Source organism: Microcaecilia unicolor, chromosome 5, assembly GCF_901765095.1.
Source record: "Microcaecilia unicolor chromosome 5, aMicUni1.1, whole genome shotgun sequence".
Taxonomy (NCBI): Eukaryota; Metazoa; Chordata; class Amphibia; order Gymnophiona; family Siphonopidae; genus Microcaecilia; species Microcaecilia unicolor.
The window spans coordinates 214,961,371-214,976,970 of record NC_044035.1 but is presented as its reverse complement, the minus strand read 5'-3'; the positions used below and the strand labels follow the sequence as shown (position 1 = coordinate 214,976,970).

The window sequence follows — 15,600 nt, the reverse complement described above, 5'->3', positions numbered from 1 at the left end:
GACTATAAGAATAAATTGTATTGTATTGTAACTCCTAACTTCTTTTCCCCACCCTAAATCCACCCCTGATGTTCCTTTTTATGCTCCTAATTTAAAGGGGTTGTTTACTAAAGCTTAGCTCGAGTTATCTGCAGCAGGGCCTATAGAAATAAAATGGGCCCTGCTGCAGATAACTCGAGCTAAGCTTTAGTAAATGGGGTGGGGGGTAAGAGTTTAGTGAAATAGTGAGAAAATAAAATTATGCATGCAGCTCTACTACATTTTCAAAGAGGTCAATTTATGAGCATAACTCAAAGTTAGGAGCTTAAATCCTTTGAATATCAGGCTCATTATGTCTTGCATATCCTTCCAAACGTTCAATAGCCAAAACTCTACAAAACTTCCAATGAGTACTTTTATTCTCATAGTACCAAACTGGCCTTTGCAAAACTGGTTTCCTCTTTTTAAGAGGCTATCTATTCAGCCTCCAGTCAGACTTTGAACATTTTCTGTTTTGATGATACAGAACCAAACCACTCTCTTGCATCCTAACCTCAAGTTCCTGGCTCTTATGGCCTGGATACTGAGTGGCAATTATTTGTTTCTTAGAACTGTGCCCCAATTCAAGGCATTCTTGTAGTGGCAAAAAAGCCATCCAGAAGAAGATCATATGTGTATAACTGGAAGAGGTATCCCATCTGGAATTAGTCTACTAAGGGCTTATGACCCTTTTCAATCTCTACCAAATACGATACTTGAAAGCCTCTATTAGCTCTTTCAGACATCTTTTCTCAATGTACATCTCAGTGCATTATTGGCCTGTGACACCTTAATAGATAGAGCTGCAATTTCCCAATGTCTTATTGCCTCTAAATTGATGAGAGGTCTCTTTCATACCAACCTTCCAAATCAAAAGCCAACATGCAAGCCCTATGGGATTGGTTTGTTTTCTCATTCTGTGAAATCATCTTTTGAAAGGATGAAATGTTCATCTTTTAAATATTTAACATGGAAGGTACTTTTTCAAGTTACAGTTACCTCAGCCAGAAAAATCCGTGAACTTCAAGCCTATGTCAGATAACAGCCATATACATAATTCCATCACAATAAGTTAGTCATGAGGGTCCAACCTAGTTTTCTATCACAGGTAGTTACACACTTCCAGATTAATAAAGAGAAATCTTTTCCTATTTTCTTTTCTATACTTCATATGCATTGGCCTGAGAAATCTCTCCTCAATCTGAACTGTAGGCAAACTCCTGCCTACTGTAGACAACAGGATTAATCAGATACACAATCACACCTCCTTGCTTTTGGGACTGTGGAGATTTTCTCTGCATAAGCGAGGGTACACATTCTCAGAACCTTATACTAGTTCAGAGATCTAGAAAAGCTGTTTTGTCTTGGCACTAACAAATGAGAACAGCCATTTGTATGTCTCATTAATCCTGCTGTCTATAGAGAACACTTGTTAAAGGTAAGCAGATTTGCTTTACCTCTATAACAAATTATGAAAATTACTCTTCCCACATCTTCAGAAATTGGGTGACTAGTAAAATTGTTTTAGTTCAAACTGGTAACCAGTTGTTTGATTTTGAAAAGATCTAGGCAGTAGTTTGATTTTCTAAAGAGTAAAGGTGACTAGACTGTGGAATGCAAAATGTTTACTAGTTCTAACCTCCTAAATTTAGGTCCGTTAAAAAAGAGCAGAACCAAAGCAAAAGAATGTTCAGCACTGGGCACCTAATTTAGGCACTTTAACTAAGGAGAACCTATAGCATGCCTGACTTTAAAAGCCTTAGTTTAAGATGCTTAAAGTTACATTTATGAGCCTATATTAAAAAATATATTTTAGGCACCTTTATTCTCAGAATATAGGCTCCTAGTTAAGTGCCTCTATTGAGATGCTTTTTGAATATTGGACACCAGGTAGTCAATACAGTTCAGTTAGTGTATGGAAATATTTCACAGGAATATTATAGATTTCTGAAAATACAACTGGCTAGGGGTTCTGAGGATTTGGAAACCACTGCTTGAGAACATTCTGAATAAATTCCCATAGCTTTTCCCAATAGTCATATACTTTTTCCGAATTTTACAATCAAATCCATACAAATAAGCTAATAGAGTGATATTAAGAGAGAATTTCTCAGCAAGGGCCAAAAGCAAGTTTGCTTTTCAGGATATGCTCAATTAATATTTGTATACAAATGATCCAAGAATAAGGCACATTTGTGCAGCTTGATTGCCCTGAAAACCAGGCTTGTTTTTGGTTCTTGCAGATAGGAGTAAAGAACCCTGTGCAGTTCATAGATTCATAAATTTGACAGATTATTAATGCAATTCCATTTTTTTAAGTCTGAGTTTTGTCTTACAGAAAACAACTCCCTTTTATTTATTTTCCAGCATCCAGAGCTGCTATTGAACTACAAGAAAGTCCGTTGGATTACATGTGGACAAAGCCTGCTTATTCAGGGAGATGGACAAATATTCAGACATATTCTTAATTTTCTTAGACTTGGAAAATTTGTTTTACCATCTGAATTTAAGTAAGTAATTAAGAAATAAGAAAGAAAAGACAATGCTAGTTTGGGTCTCTGTTTGGTGAATAACAGTAGATTAACTGCTTGTGACATATATTGTTGTAAAAAGGATATTCAGCTGCAATTTGGTAGGTTTTGAAACTCTATAAAAGATATTTACAAGGCCTGAAAAAGATATTCACAGTATGCAAAAACTGAGCCTGCCTATACTTGCCAATGTCAGGCACCACTCCATCTGTATCCCCCACTTTTACTTGGCTCACCAAATACTGTACCTTTAATTAATTTACTGTTCAAGTTATCAGTAAAAGTAGGTAGCCTTTACAGGTAGGCTGCATGTTTATGCAGATATCAATCAAGATGGAAAGACTAAAAACATCGATAAGTAACTTGTGGCTGTTTCTGAAATTGCCAATAGCTATAAACGCTTGAAGGTGCATATCTCCTAATTATTTACCGGGGTACAAATTATATCGTAGTGATAGGGTGAATCGGATTGGTGGAGGGGTAGCATTGTATATTAACGAGAGCCTTGAATCAAATAGATTGAAAATTCTGCAGGAAACAAAACACTCCTTGGAATCACTGTGGATTGAAATTCCATGTGCAAAGGGGAAAAGGATAGTGATAGGAGTGTACTACCGTCCGCCTGGCCAGGACGAACAGACGGATGCGGAAATGTTAAAGGAAATCAGGGACGCAAACAAACTGGGCAACACAATAATAATGGGGGATTTCAATTACCCGCATATAGACTGGGTTAATGTAACATCTGTACACGCAAGGGACATAAGATTTCTTGATGAAATCAAGGACAGCTTCATGGAACAGCTAGTTCAGGAGCCGACAAGAGAAGGAAAAATACTAGACTTAGTCCTTAGTGGTGCTCATGATCTAGTGCAGGGGGTAACGATACGAGGGCCGCTTGATAACAGTGATCATAATATGATCGGTTTTGATATTGGCATTGAAGGAAGTGAAACTAGGAAATCAAGTACGCTAGCGTTTAACTATAGAAAAGGTGATTACGACAAAATGAGAAAAATGGTGAAAAAAAGACTGAAAGGAGCAGCTCGCAGAGTAAAAAACTTGCATCAGGCGTGGATGCTGTTTAAAAACACCATCCTGGAGGTTCAGGACAAATATATTCCACGTATTAGAAAAAAGGGAAAAAAGACTAAACGTCAGCTGGCGTGGTTAAACAGTAAGATAAAGGAAATCATTAGAGCCAAAAAACAATCCTTCAGAAAGTGGAGAAGAGAACCAACTGAAAGTAACAGGATAGATCATAAGGAATGCCAAGCCAAATGCAAAGCGGAGATAAGGAGGGCAAAAAAGGACTTTGAGAAGAAATTAGCGTTGGAAGCAAAAATACATAGTAAAAATTTTTTTAGATACATTAAAAGCAGGAAACCGGCCAAAGAGTCGGTTGGGCCGCTGGACGAAAATGGTGTTAAAGGAGCGATCAAGGAGGACAAAGCCGTAGCGGAGAAATTAAATGAATTCTTTGCTTCGGTCTTCACCGAGGAGGATTTGGGGGGGACACCGGTGCCGGAAAGAATATTTGAAGCGGGGGAGTCGGAGAAACTAAACAAATTCTCTGTAACCTTGGAGGATGTAATGGGTCAGTTCAGCAAGCTGAAGAGTAGTAAATCACTGGACCTGATGGTATTCATCCCAGAGTATTAATAGAACTAAAAAATGAACTTGCGGAGCTACTGTTAGAAATATGCAATCTGTCCCTAAAATCGAGTGTAGTACCGGAAGACTGGAGGGTAGCCAATGTTACTCCGATTTTTAAGAAGGGTTCCAGAGGAGATCCGGGAAATTATAGACCGGTGAGTCTGACGTCGGTGCCGGGCAAGATGGTGGAGGCTATTATTAAGAATAAAATTGCAGAGCATATACAAAAACATGGACTGATGAGACAAAGTCAGCACGGATTTAGTGAAGGGAAGTCTTGCCTCACCAATCTATTGCATTTTTTTGAGGGGGTAAGCAAACATGTGGACAATGGGGAGCCGGTTGATATTGTATATCTGGATTTTCAGAAGGCGTTTGACAAAGTGCCGCACGAAAGACTCCTGAAGAAATTGCAGAGTCATGGAATCGGAGGTAGGGTATTATTATGGATTAAGAACTGGTTGAAAGATAGGAAGCAGAGAGTAGGATTGCGTGGCCAGTATTCTCAGTGGAGGAGGGTAGTTAGTGGGGTCCCGCAGGGGTCTGTGCTGGGTCCGTTGGTTTTTAATGTATTTATAAATGACCTAGAGATGGGAATAACTAGTGAGGTAATTAAATTCGCCGATGACACAAAATTATTCAGGGTCGTCAAGTCGCAGGAGGAATGTGAACGATTACAGGAGGACCTTGCGAGACTGGGAGAATGGGCGTGCAAGTGGCAGATGAAGTTCAATGTTGACAAGTGCAAAGTGATGCATGTGGGTAAGAGGAACCCGAATTATAGCTACGTCTTGCAAGGTTCCGCGTTAGGAGTTACGGATCAAGAAAGGGATCTGGGTGTCGTCGTCGATGATACGCTGAAACCTGCTCAGTGTGCTGCTGCGGCTAGGAAAGCGAATAGAATGTTGGGTGTTATTAGGAAGGGTATGGAGTCCAGGTGTGCGGATGTTATAATGCCGTTGTATCGCTCCATGGTGCGACCGCACCTGGAGTATTGTGTTCAGTACTGGTCTCCGTATCTCAAAAAAGATATAGTAGAATTGGAAAAGGTACAGCGAAGGGCGACGAAAATGATAGTGGGGATAGTGGGGATGACTTTCCTATGAAGAGAGGCTGAGAAGGCTAGGGCTTTTCAGCTTGGAGAAGAGACGGCTGAGGGGAGATATGATAGAAGTGTATAAAATAATGAGTGGAATAGATCGGGTGGATGTGAAGCGACTGTTCACGCTATCCAAAAATACTAGGACTAGAGGGCATGAGTTGAAGCTACAGTGTGGTAAATTTAAAACGAATCGTGTAATTAGACTCTGGAATTCGTTGCCGGAGAACGTGGTACGGGCGGTTAGCTTGACGGAGTTTAAAAAGGGGTTAGATAGATTCCTAAAGGACAAGTCCATAGACCGCTATTAAATGGACTTGGAAAAATTCCGCATTTTTAGGTATAACTTGTCTGGAATGTTTTTACGTTTGGGGAGCGTGCCAGGTGCCCTTGACCTGGATTGGCCACTGTCGGTGACAGGATGCTGGGCTAGATGGACCTTTGGTCTTTCCCAGTATGGCACTACTTACAGTATGTACTTATGTACTTATGTTTAACAAGATAGACACCAATAAGACTCCTAACTTAGGCACTCAAATGAGAGTAAATGGCATTTACACACTTAACTGCACTTAGGCCCTATTTTATAAGTGAGTGCCTACGTGCTTTAACACCTAACTGCAAAGGAGCATGCTTGTGAGGGGGGCATGGGCAGGGCATGGGTGGGTCACACACTCAGGCACCAAACGTAGGAGGTCTTTTACTAAAGTTTAACTCAAGTTATCTGCAGTAGGGCCCATTTTATTCCTATGGGCTCTGCTGCAGATAACTCAAGCTAAGCTTTAGTAAAAGGCCCCCTTAAAGAATAATGTAGGTTGCGTGCTTAGGTGCCAACATTTAGGTGCTAACATTTGTATCTGCCTTTTACACGGTGTAAGTACTGGTACCTAAATGTTGGTGCCCAAATGCCAACTTAGATTCTGTTCTATAACAGAATCTGGGCACCCAGATGCCATTATAGAATAATATCTTAGCACACAGATTTTGGTCACCTACTGGTCGATATTCAAAATGATTTAACTGGCCAGAAATGGCTGCTGACTGGTTAAATAGCTTGTTTGGGGATATCCACTAATTTTCAGTGGCACTTAAGCAGTTATCACAGCTGAAAATTAGTGGTTAGCACCTAAGTGAAAGCCGACTAAGCCGACTATTTTAGGGGCATTCTGGGGCCGGAGTTGTCACTAGGCCAGTTAAGTGCCGATATTCAGCACTTAACCGGCTAGGGTAACTGCATAAATGGGACTGCATAAAACACAGTCCTATCTTTATGTGGCAACCCATGGCTGCTTAAGTTTGAATATTGATGTGTTAATCAGCCATATGTTAACCTGCGCCACATAAACTGAATATTCAATGCTGAAGCCCAGACATAGCCCAGCATTGAATATCCGGGAATAACGCCAGTGGCATTCAGCAAAATGCTTGCCTTCATTGGCTGAATATTTACCCCCTAATTTTTAGTGCCCTTTATAGAATTGCCCCCTAAAAGTGTATGCCTGCCATTTTACAATCAGCTTGTGAATGTCAAGATGATACGCATGAGTTTATTGTGAAATAACTATTATGCTTAGGTGTTTTGAGACATGATATTCATTTCCCAGCTTATAGGTGCACACCACGTATTAGCTGGCCAGTTTAGCATTAACACCCCATTCTGCACATCTGTGGGCTACGTATTGAGCACCCTGATGACTAACCATTAGAATTCATTTACTTAGGCAACCAAGATGGAAAAGTGTTTGTCAGATCCTGGCTTCCTCCGGAGATGTGGTTTCACTTGTTGCCAGAGACCTTCAGGAGTATGTAGGCAATTTTCTCAATGTGGCTTTCATGTTGCCTTTTTTATGTTCCTCAAATTCCACCATCAGCGAGTTCAGTAGAGGATTCATGGAAATACATCCGATAACTGTATCTGAATGTCTGTTTTTAAAATAAAATTGTAGCTGCATACTGGCAGTGTTATTCTGGGGAGCCATGGCCAGTTGACAGCCAAATGTTCATGTGGTCTAAAGACTGTAGATGTGGAGGTTGGGATGGGGGCCAGAGATATGTAGCCCAAGCTGCCTCATGGCCTCTGTAGGGCACATACTTCTGCCTGCATCCCCTCCATTCTGGTGACCATGAGGTGGTGTATGTATGTGAAGGTGAGCAACAGGTCTTCCTGGAGGGAATCAAACTGCTGCCAAACTTTACTTACCCATGGTGGCTCAGGGGCTTCATGATCATCACCTTGGACATCTAGGTGGGGGTCACTGGCTCCAGAGGGGGCATTGGCTGGAGGGAAAAGCCAGGACCAGCATGTCTGTGGTCTGGCCCCCACAGCTAATACTGGGTCAGACTGATGGTCCATCTAGCCCAGGATCCTGCTTCCAACAGTGGCCAATCAAGGTCACAAGTACTTGGCAAAATCCCAAATCTCAAGATTCCATGCTACTAATCCCAGTGCCAGAAGTGGCTTCCCCAATGTTTATTTCAATAGCAGACTATGGACTTTTTCTTCAGGAACTTGTCCAAATCTTTTTAAAACGCAGATTTGCTAACCACTGTAACCACATTCTATGGCAACGAGTTCCAGATCTTAACTATTCACTGAGTGAAAAAATATTTCCTCCTATTTGGTTTAAAAGTATTATCATGTAACTTCATTGATGTCTCCTAGTCTTTGTACTTTTTAAGAGTAAAAAATCGATTCACTTTTACCCGTTCTACAACACCCAGGATTATGTAGACCTGTATCATATCCCCCCTCAGCCGTCTTTTTTCCCTACTGAAGAGCTCTAACCTCTTTAGCCTTTCCTCATACGAGAGGAGTTCCATCTCCTTTATTATTTTGGTAACCCTTCTTTGAACCTTTTCTAATTCTGTTATATCTTTTTTGAGATATGTTGACCAGAATTGCACGTAATACTCAAGGTGAAGTTGCACCATGGAGCGATACAGAGGCATTATAGTAATCTTGATCTTATTTACTATCCCTTTCCTAATAATTCCTAGCATCCTTTTTTGATTGTCGCTTGCACATTGGCAGAAGATTTCAGCATATTGTCTACGATGATCCTAGATCTTGTTCTTGGGTGCTGACTCCTAAGGTGGACCTAGCATGAAGTAACTATGATTGGGATTATTATAAATATTTTAAAATAGCACCGGTCCGAATACAGATCTCTGGGACACTCCACTGTTCACCCTCCTCCTCTGAAACAATGGCCATTTAACCCTACCCTCCGTTTTCTGTCCATTAAACTAACTGTTCCCAAACTGTTTGCTGCAGTAGCCTGTGGAGCTGCAGTGAACTCACAGGGGTGCCATGGCACATTTTCCCCACCTCCCTCCCGCTTTCACCCAAGCCATCTGCTGCTTCTGTAGATGAGCATCAGCAGCGACAAAACAAGCTACAGTCACCTCGGGGTCAGACTCCATACCCGCGGCTGATGGTCCTGCCCCCTTAGATGCCACTTCCTATTCTGGGGCACAGCCAGCAACTGCGTGAATGAAGAGTCTAGCCTCATGGTGGCTGTAGCCAGAAGCAGTAGGTATGTGGAGGGGAGGAGGCAGATGCTGAATTGGGGGAGAAACAGGGGGGGCTTAGGCTGGATGGAAAAGGGGAAAGAAGGAGGGCAGAGGTTGGATGGAAGTGGAGTGACTGAGGCTGGATGAAAGTGTGGAGAGAAGAAGGGCAGTGGCTAGGTGGAAGAGGGAAGAGAAAGAGGGCAGGAGCTAAATGGAAGGGGAAGATAAGGAGGGCAGTGGCTTGAGGGAAGGGGAAGAAAAGGAGGGCAGTGGCTAGATGGAAGGGGAAATAGAAAGAGGGCAGTGGCTGGATGGAAGGGGGAGAGAAGGAGGGCAGAGGGTGGATGAAAAGTAGGGGGAGAAGACGGGCAGTGGCTAGAAGGAAAGGGGGAAAAGAAGGAGTGCAGACCCTAGATGGAAAGGGAGAACAGAAGGAGGGCATGCATGGGAATGCCAGCATTGGTGGCTGAAACATGCCATCAAATTGCTCGCTGCGAAGGCAGAATGGAGCTCGGGCCTCGGGTGGTGGACTTCTTCAGCTGTTGGGGCTTGGGCATCAATGCCATTGGGGGGGAGGGGCTGAGAGAAAATGTGTAGTCTGGGGGTGCCATGACCCAAGAAAGTTTGGGAACCCTGCATTAACCAGTTCCTAATCAACATCAGAACATTGCTTCCTTTCCCATGGCTTTTTAACTTTCTCATCAGTTTCTCATGAGGGACTTTGTCAAAAGCTTTCTGACAATCTAGATATACTATCAGGCTTATTTTCGAAAGAGAAGGGTGCCCATCTTTCGACACAAATTGGGAGATGGGCATCCTTCTCTCAGGGTCACCCGAATCGGCATAATTGAAAGCTGATTTTGGGCGTCCCCAACTGCTTCCCGTCGTGGGGTCGACCAAAGTTCCCGGGGGTATGTCGGAGGCATAGTGAAGGCGGGACTGGGGCGTACCTAACAGATGGGCGTCCTCGAGCGATAATGGAAAAAAGAAGGGCGTCCCTGATGAGCACTTGGGCGACTTTACTTGGTCCATTTTTTCTTACGACCAAGCCTCAAAAAGGTGCACGAACTGACCAGATGACCACCAGAGGGAATCCTGGGATGACCTCCCCTGACCTCCCCAGTGGTGACTAACCCCCTCCTACCCTGAAAAAAAAACTTTCAAAACTTTTTTGCCAGCCTGAAATGTCATACTCAGGTCCATCACAGCAGTATGCAGGTCCCTGGGAGGGGAGGTATGTGTGTGTCAGCGGAAGCATAGCAAAGGCGTGGACGTCCTTCTTTCAAACATTTTGGACGTCCTGAACTGCCCCCACCCCACAGGGATGGCCAAATTTCAAGGGAGTGGAGGAGTAGCCTAGTGGTTAGAGCACTGGTATTGCAATCCAGAGGTGGCTGGTTCAAATCCCACTGGTGCTACTTATGATCCAAAATCCAAATAAATAAAGGGGGTGTTGGAGGCATAGCAGGCATGGACATCCTTCTCACAAAAACATCCAGGCATGGACATCCTTCTCACAGAAACATACACATTTTGGACATCCTCAACTGCCATCACCAATGGCATAGCAGGGACGGAGGCATAGCGAAGGACGTCCTTCACCCATACTCTTAAAAAAAAATAAAATAAAATAAAAAAAAAGACATCCCTGACCAGCACTTGGACGTTTTCACCTGGACTTGTACCTTTCTAAGATAGTAGAATCAATTTATTTAAGGTTGTAGACGGCTATTATACACGCAGATTGTCTGCATGTATGAAGCCGTCTTTGGCATGCACAGAGCAGCCACGTATAATGCTTGGCTGCTCTGCACTGCTTCCCCTCCTTAGGAAGGAAATTGTGTGCAAATGAGCTAACAGCAGCTTATTTGCATGCGATTTCCTTCATGCATGCCCGTTCCTTTCCGAATCGCTAAGGGATTGGTAAGGGAAGGGCCCTTTCAGTTCAGTTAGTGCATCAGTTAGTCCACTGCAGTGCCCCCTAGGGTGCCCGGTGGTGTTCTGGCATGTCAGGGGGACCAGTGCACTATGAATGCTGGCTCCTCTCACTACCAAATGAGTTGGATTTGGTCGTTTTTGAGATGGGTGTCCTCGGTTTCCATTAGCGCCGAAATCGGTGATGACCATCTCTAAGGTTGACCATCTTAACATTTATGTTGACCATCTCTAAGGTCGGCCTAAATGTTAGATTTGGGTGGTCCCCGACCGTATTACTCGAAACAAAGATGGACGCCCATCTTGTTTCGATAATATGGGGTTTCTCTGCCCTTCGCGGGGACGTCCTGCAGGACGCCCTCAGGAAAAACTTGGGCGCCCTGTTCGATTTATGCCCCTCCACATCACTGGCTCCCCATCTTATCCACATGTTTATTCATGTCTTTAAAGAAATGAAGCAAATTGGTGAGTGCAAGACTTCCCTTGGCTAAATCCATGCTGACTCTGTCCTATTAAACCAATTTTGTCTAGTGTCATTAATTTTATTCTTTATAAGAGTTTCCACACCCCTTACACTAGCCACCTTCCAATCTTCAGGTACTATGGATGATTTTAAACTACAGGTTAGAGATCACTAACAGCAGATCAGCAATTTCATGGTTTTTTTTTTCAGTACCCTAGGGTGCATCCCCTGCTTGCCCTGATGTGGTGAGAATGGGCTCTAGGGCTGGCATTGTGCCCAGGCCACCTATTGCCCCCAATTCCTTCTCTTCCTCCTCTCTACCCTCATCCTCACTGCCGCATTTGGCCTCCAGCACCATCTCTAAGGGTGGAGGGGACTCAAGTACATAAGTATTGCCATACTGGGAAAGACCAAAGGTCCATCAAGCCCAGCATCCTGTTTCCAACAGTGGCCAAACCAGGTCACAAATACCTGGCAAGATCCCAAAAAAGTATAAAACATTTTATACTGCTTTATCCCAGAAATAGTGGATTTTCCACATTTAATAACGGTCCTATGGACTTTTCCTTTAGGAAGCCGTCCAAACCTTTTTAAAACTCCACTAAGCTAACTGCCTTTACCACATTCTCTGCAATGAATTTCAGAGTTTAATTATACGTTGAGTGAAGAAACATTTTCTCCGATTCGTTTTAAATTTACTACATTGTAGCTTCATCGCATGCCCCCTAGTCCTAGTATTTTTGGAAAGAGTAAACAGACGCTTCACATCTACCCGTTCAACTCCACTCATTATTTTATAGACCTCTATCATATCTCCCTCAGCCGCCTTTTCTCCAAGCTGAAGAGCCCTAGCTGCTTTAGCCTTTCCTCATAGGGAAGTCGTCCCATCCCCTTATCATTTTCATCACCCTTCTCTACACTTTTCTAATTCCACTATAATCTTTTTTAGATGCAGCAACCAGAATTGAACACAATATTCGAGGTGTGGTCGCACCATGGAGTGATACAAAGGCATAATAACATCCTCATTTTTGTTTTCCATTCCTTTCCTAATAATACCTAACATTCTATTTGCTTTCTTAGCCGCAGCAGCACACTGAGCAGAAGGTTTCAATGTATCATGAGCAACGCACCTAGATCCCTTTCTTGGTCCGTGAGTCCTAACGTGGAACCTTGCATGACATAGCTATAATCGGGTTCTTCTTTCCCACATGCATCACTTTGCACTTGCTCACATAAACGCCATCTGCCATTTAGACGCCCAGTCTCCCAGTCTCGTAAGGTCCTCTTGTTATTTTTCACAACCCTCCCTTAATTAACGACTTGAATAACTTTGTGTCATCAGCAAATTTAATTACCTCACTAGTTACTCCCATCTCTAGGTCATTTATAAATATGTTAAAAAGCATCGATCCCAACATAGACCCCTGGGGGAACTCCACTAACTACCCTTCTCCATTAAGAATACTGACATTAACCCTACTCTCTGTTTTCTATCTTTTAACCAGTTTTAATCCACAATAGAACACTACCTCCTATCCCATGACTCAAGATAGGGTTGTGGATCCTCTGCGGCCCTATCTCAGGGCTTGCCTTCATCGTCTGGGTGCTTGCTGCTCCCCAGTTTTCGAGGGCCCTCTTTCTCTTCCTCTTACTTTTCCTCTCCTCCTGCTCTTCCAACTCCAGAGCCATCTGTGCCATGGGAGAAGCAACTCCACTTACTTTCAGGGATAGGGTGCATGGCATATTTTGCCAACATTTGGGGAAGGATGCAGCTTTGGTTTTCAGAACTAACCTTCTACCTTCCTGTACCTCATCCCTGTCATTTCCACCATCCATTGAAGTTTGCCTTGTGTCTCTGTAGTTCCTGGAGTCCAGCCTTGACTGTCTGTCAGAAGTGCCTACATATACTAACACAGCTTGTTGGGGTCTGCCTAGATTGTCTCTGCTTATTATAGAGACATATTTTCAAAGCACTTAGACTTACAAAGTTACACAGCAACCTATGGAACTTTGTAAGTCTAAGTGTTTTGAAAATATGCCTCTTGGTCTCTTTGAGGTGTTCCCGGGGAGGGGGGGGGGGGGTCAGGCTTGAACATCTGATCATCACAATGTGTTTCCTAATGCTGGAGATGGTGTGTCCTATACTGGCCCCTTCTTCACCTCTCACCATAATAACTTGCCTTCTCATATGGGCAGAACTCACACTGCCAATTGGAGTGGATGTGCAGGTATGCTGACTTGGGATCATGGGTCGGGCACATGGGAACACCTATGAGTGAGTGTCTGGGCAATGACTGGGGGTCATTTCATCCCGTTTAGGTTTATTGTACACTTTTTCCAAAAGGGACGCCGACACTTTCAGCAGCCATGGTAGTGCACAGCAGTTTAAGAAGGAAGTCTCAATATAGTTTTACATGTTGGAATTCTGTCATTTTTGATACCTCTATTGAACATTACAGACCCCTGATGCAGGCAACATAAGCTGAAACATGGTCTTGTATGTGCAATTTTTTAAAATAAATTGGTGTCCTCATTGGAGATTCTTCTGCTGTCTCATTTCATCATTTGATATTCATCACTGTTGCTGTTGCTTTGTTACACTTGTTATGCTGCCTTTCAACAAAATCAAGGTGGTTTACAGTTAAAATTATATAGAAAGTAAAGGAACTACAATGCATAAATAGGTCAGATGAAAGATAAGAGAGAAGAAAGGAAAGGGCCGGTCTTAGGCAGAGGCGACCAAGGCGACCGCATAGGGCCCCGCGCCGCGCCCCTCAAAACTCTGCCTCCGCTCCGACCTCCACCGCTGCTCTCGCCTTAGTTGCCTGAGATGATCCCCATTCCCGCGGCTGCTCTGCTCCCGTCACCACCGGTACGGCGCCCACCTCCAGCTTGGGCCCGCTGAGCTCGTCATCAGCTCCCGAGTCCCTGGACCCTGGCGACTAACTGAGCGATGCCAGCGAGCCAGCCCAGGCAGCGACGGCCCCGCCCCCGACGGTGACAACAGACAGTTTGCAGCATGACAGCTCACCTCCAGGCTCCAGCTTCCCCGCTCAATGTCCTGCCTTCTGATGTATTTCCTGTTTCCAGACGCGAGGGTGGGAGTCACTGGAGCGGGAAAAGCTGGAGCCTGGTCGGAGGTGGTGAGGACGTGAGGTGAGTCATCGTTGCTGACGCCAACAGTTGTGCACTTATGCCAAAATCGAAATCGGATTCCATACAGGCAGGAGATCAGAGAAGTGTCTCTCTCATTTAACGACGCTTGCGGATGGTGCAAGGGTTGGAAATGTCTGCCTCCCTGAGAGGAATTGGCCCAACAACATTAGTTGCTGGAGAAGCTGAGCAAGTAAGATCTTCTGGCTTGGAAGAGGCTGTTTCTAACCCTCTGGGTTATTTTCACATAGATCTGCAGATATTCTCCTGATAAAAATATGGATGGCAATAGCAGATTTATCTAAAACACTGCTTCCAGTAATTAATGATATGACACCTGTCGATTAATCATTTGGAAGCTAGACTGCAATCACAGGAAGAAAAGATTACTAAGCTAAAATCTGAAAATGGAAATCATGAAGTAGCAAAATCTGATATAAAGTAGGTACAATCAGTTCAAACTATTTAGTAACTGATGTGGCTACTTGCCTGTCTGGTTTGATGGGTTACAGAGTAATAGGGGAATTTGAAAGTACTGGATCTTTTCTTAATATTTTTCCTTTATTCTCCTTTGTTATGAGAATTGGAACTACTAATTGTAGTGGACTTGAACTGAATAATTTCTGGGGAGGGGAGGTTTTATAATAGCATTGTGCTTATTATTTCAATCAGTTTTTTGTACAAGTTTAGCTTCATTTGTCGTTATTTAAAATTTCATAAATAAAAAATGTTCTAAAAATGGAATAATCTTATCAATGGGGTGGAGCTAGGGTGGGCGGGGCTAGGATGGGGCCCCACCAAATTGGTCTGCATAGGGCCCCGCACTTGCTAAGACCGGCCCTCAAGAGACAGAAAATCACAAACATCACCCTATATCATTAAAAAAAGAGAGAGAGAAAGAAGCCTTGCTGCAGTTAGCTGCCCAAGACGCAGGTCAAGGAAATAGTCAATGAAGGCTAGAAAATACCAAGGTAAACAACTGGGCTTTAAGAGATGCTCTGAAATGAGAATATGAGAGCTCAGCTCAGTTCTGGAGGTAGAGAGCTCCAGAGCATGGGGGAAATACAAAAAAAAAAAAAAAACAACCACCCCAACAACAGATTGCTTACTTCTATAGGTGATAGGGAGCTAACGGTGTTGCTTTTAAAGAGGAGTCACATGATCATAGCAATGTGCATGACAGAGGAGGCATATGGAAGCATTTTATATAGACTGAAGTTTCTTTAAAA

At 43.4% G+C, this 15,600-nt stretch overlaps 1 protein-coding gene across 1 annotated transcript in view; it reads left to right on the top strand.

The window, feature by feature from the left end:
- Positions 1–15,600, top strand: part of KCTD19 (potassium channel tetramerization domain containing 19) — a 580,310-nt gene that overhangs the window by 388,366 nt on the left and 176,344 nt on the right. Inside the window, exon 9 of the mRNA XM_030205019.1 lies at positions 2,386–2,528. Within this exon, the coding sequence (XP_030060879.1) occupies positions 2,386–2,528 (143 nt within the window). The remainder of the gene's footprint in view (positions 1–2,385; positions 2,529–15,600) is intronic.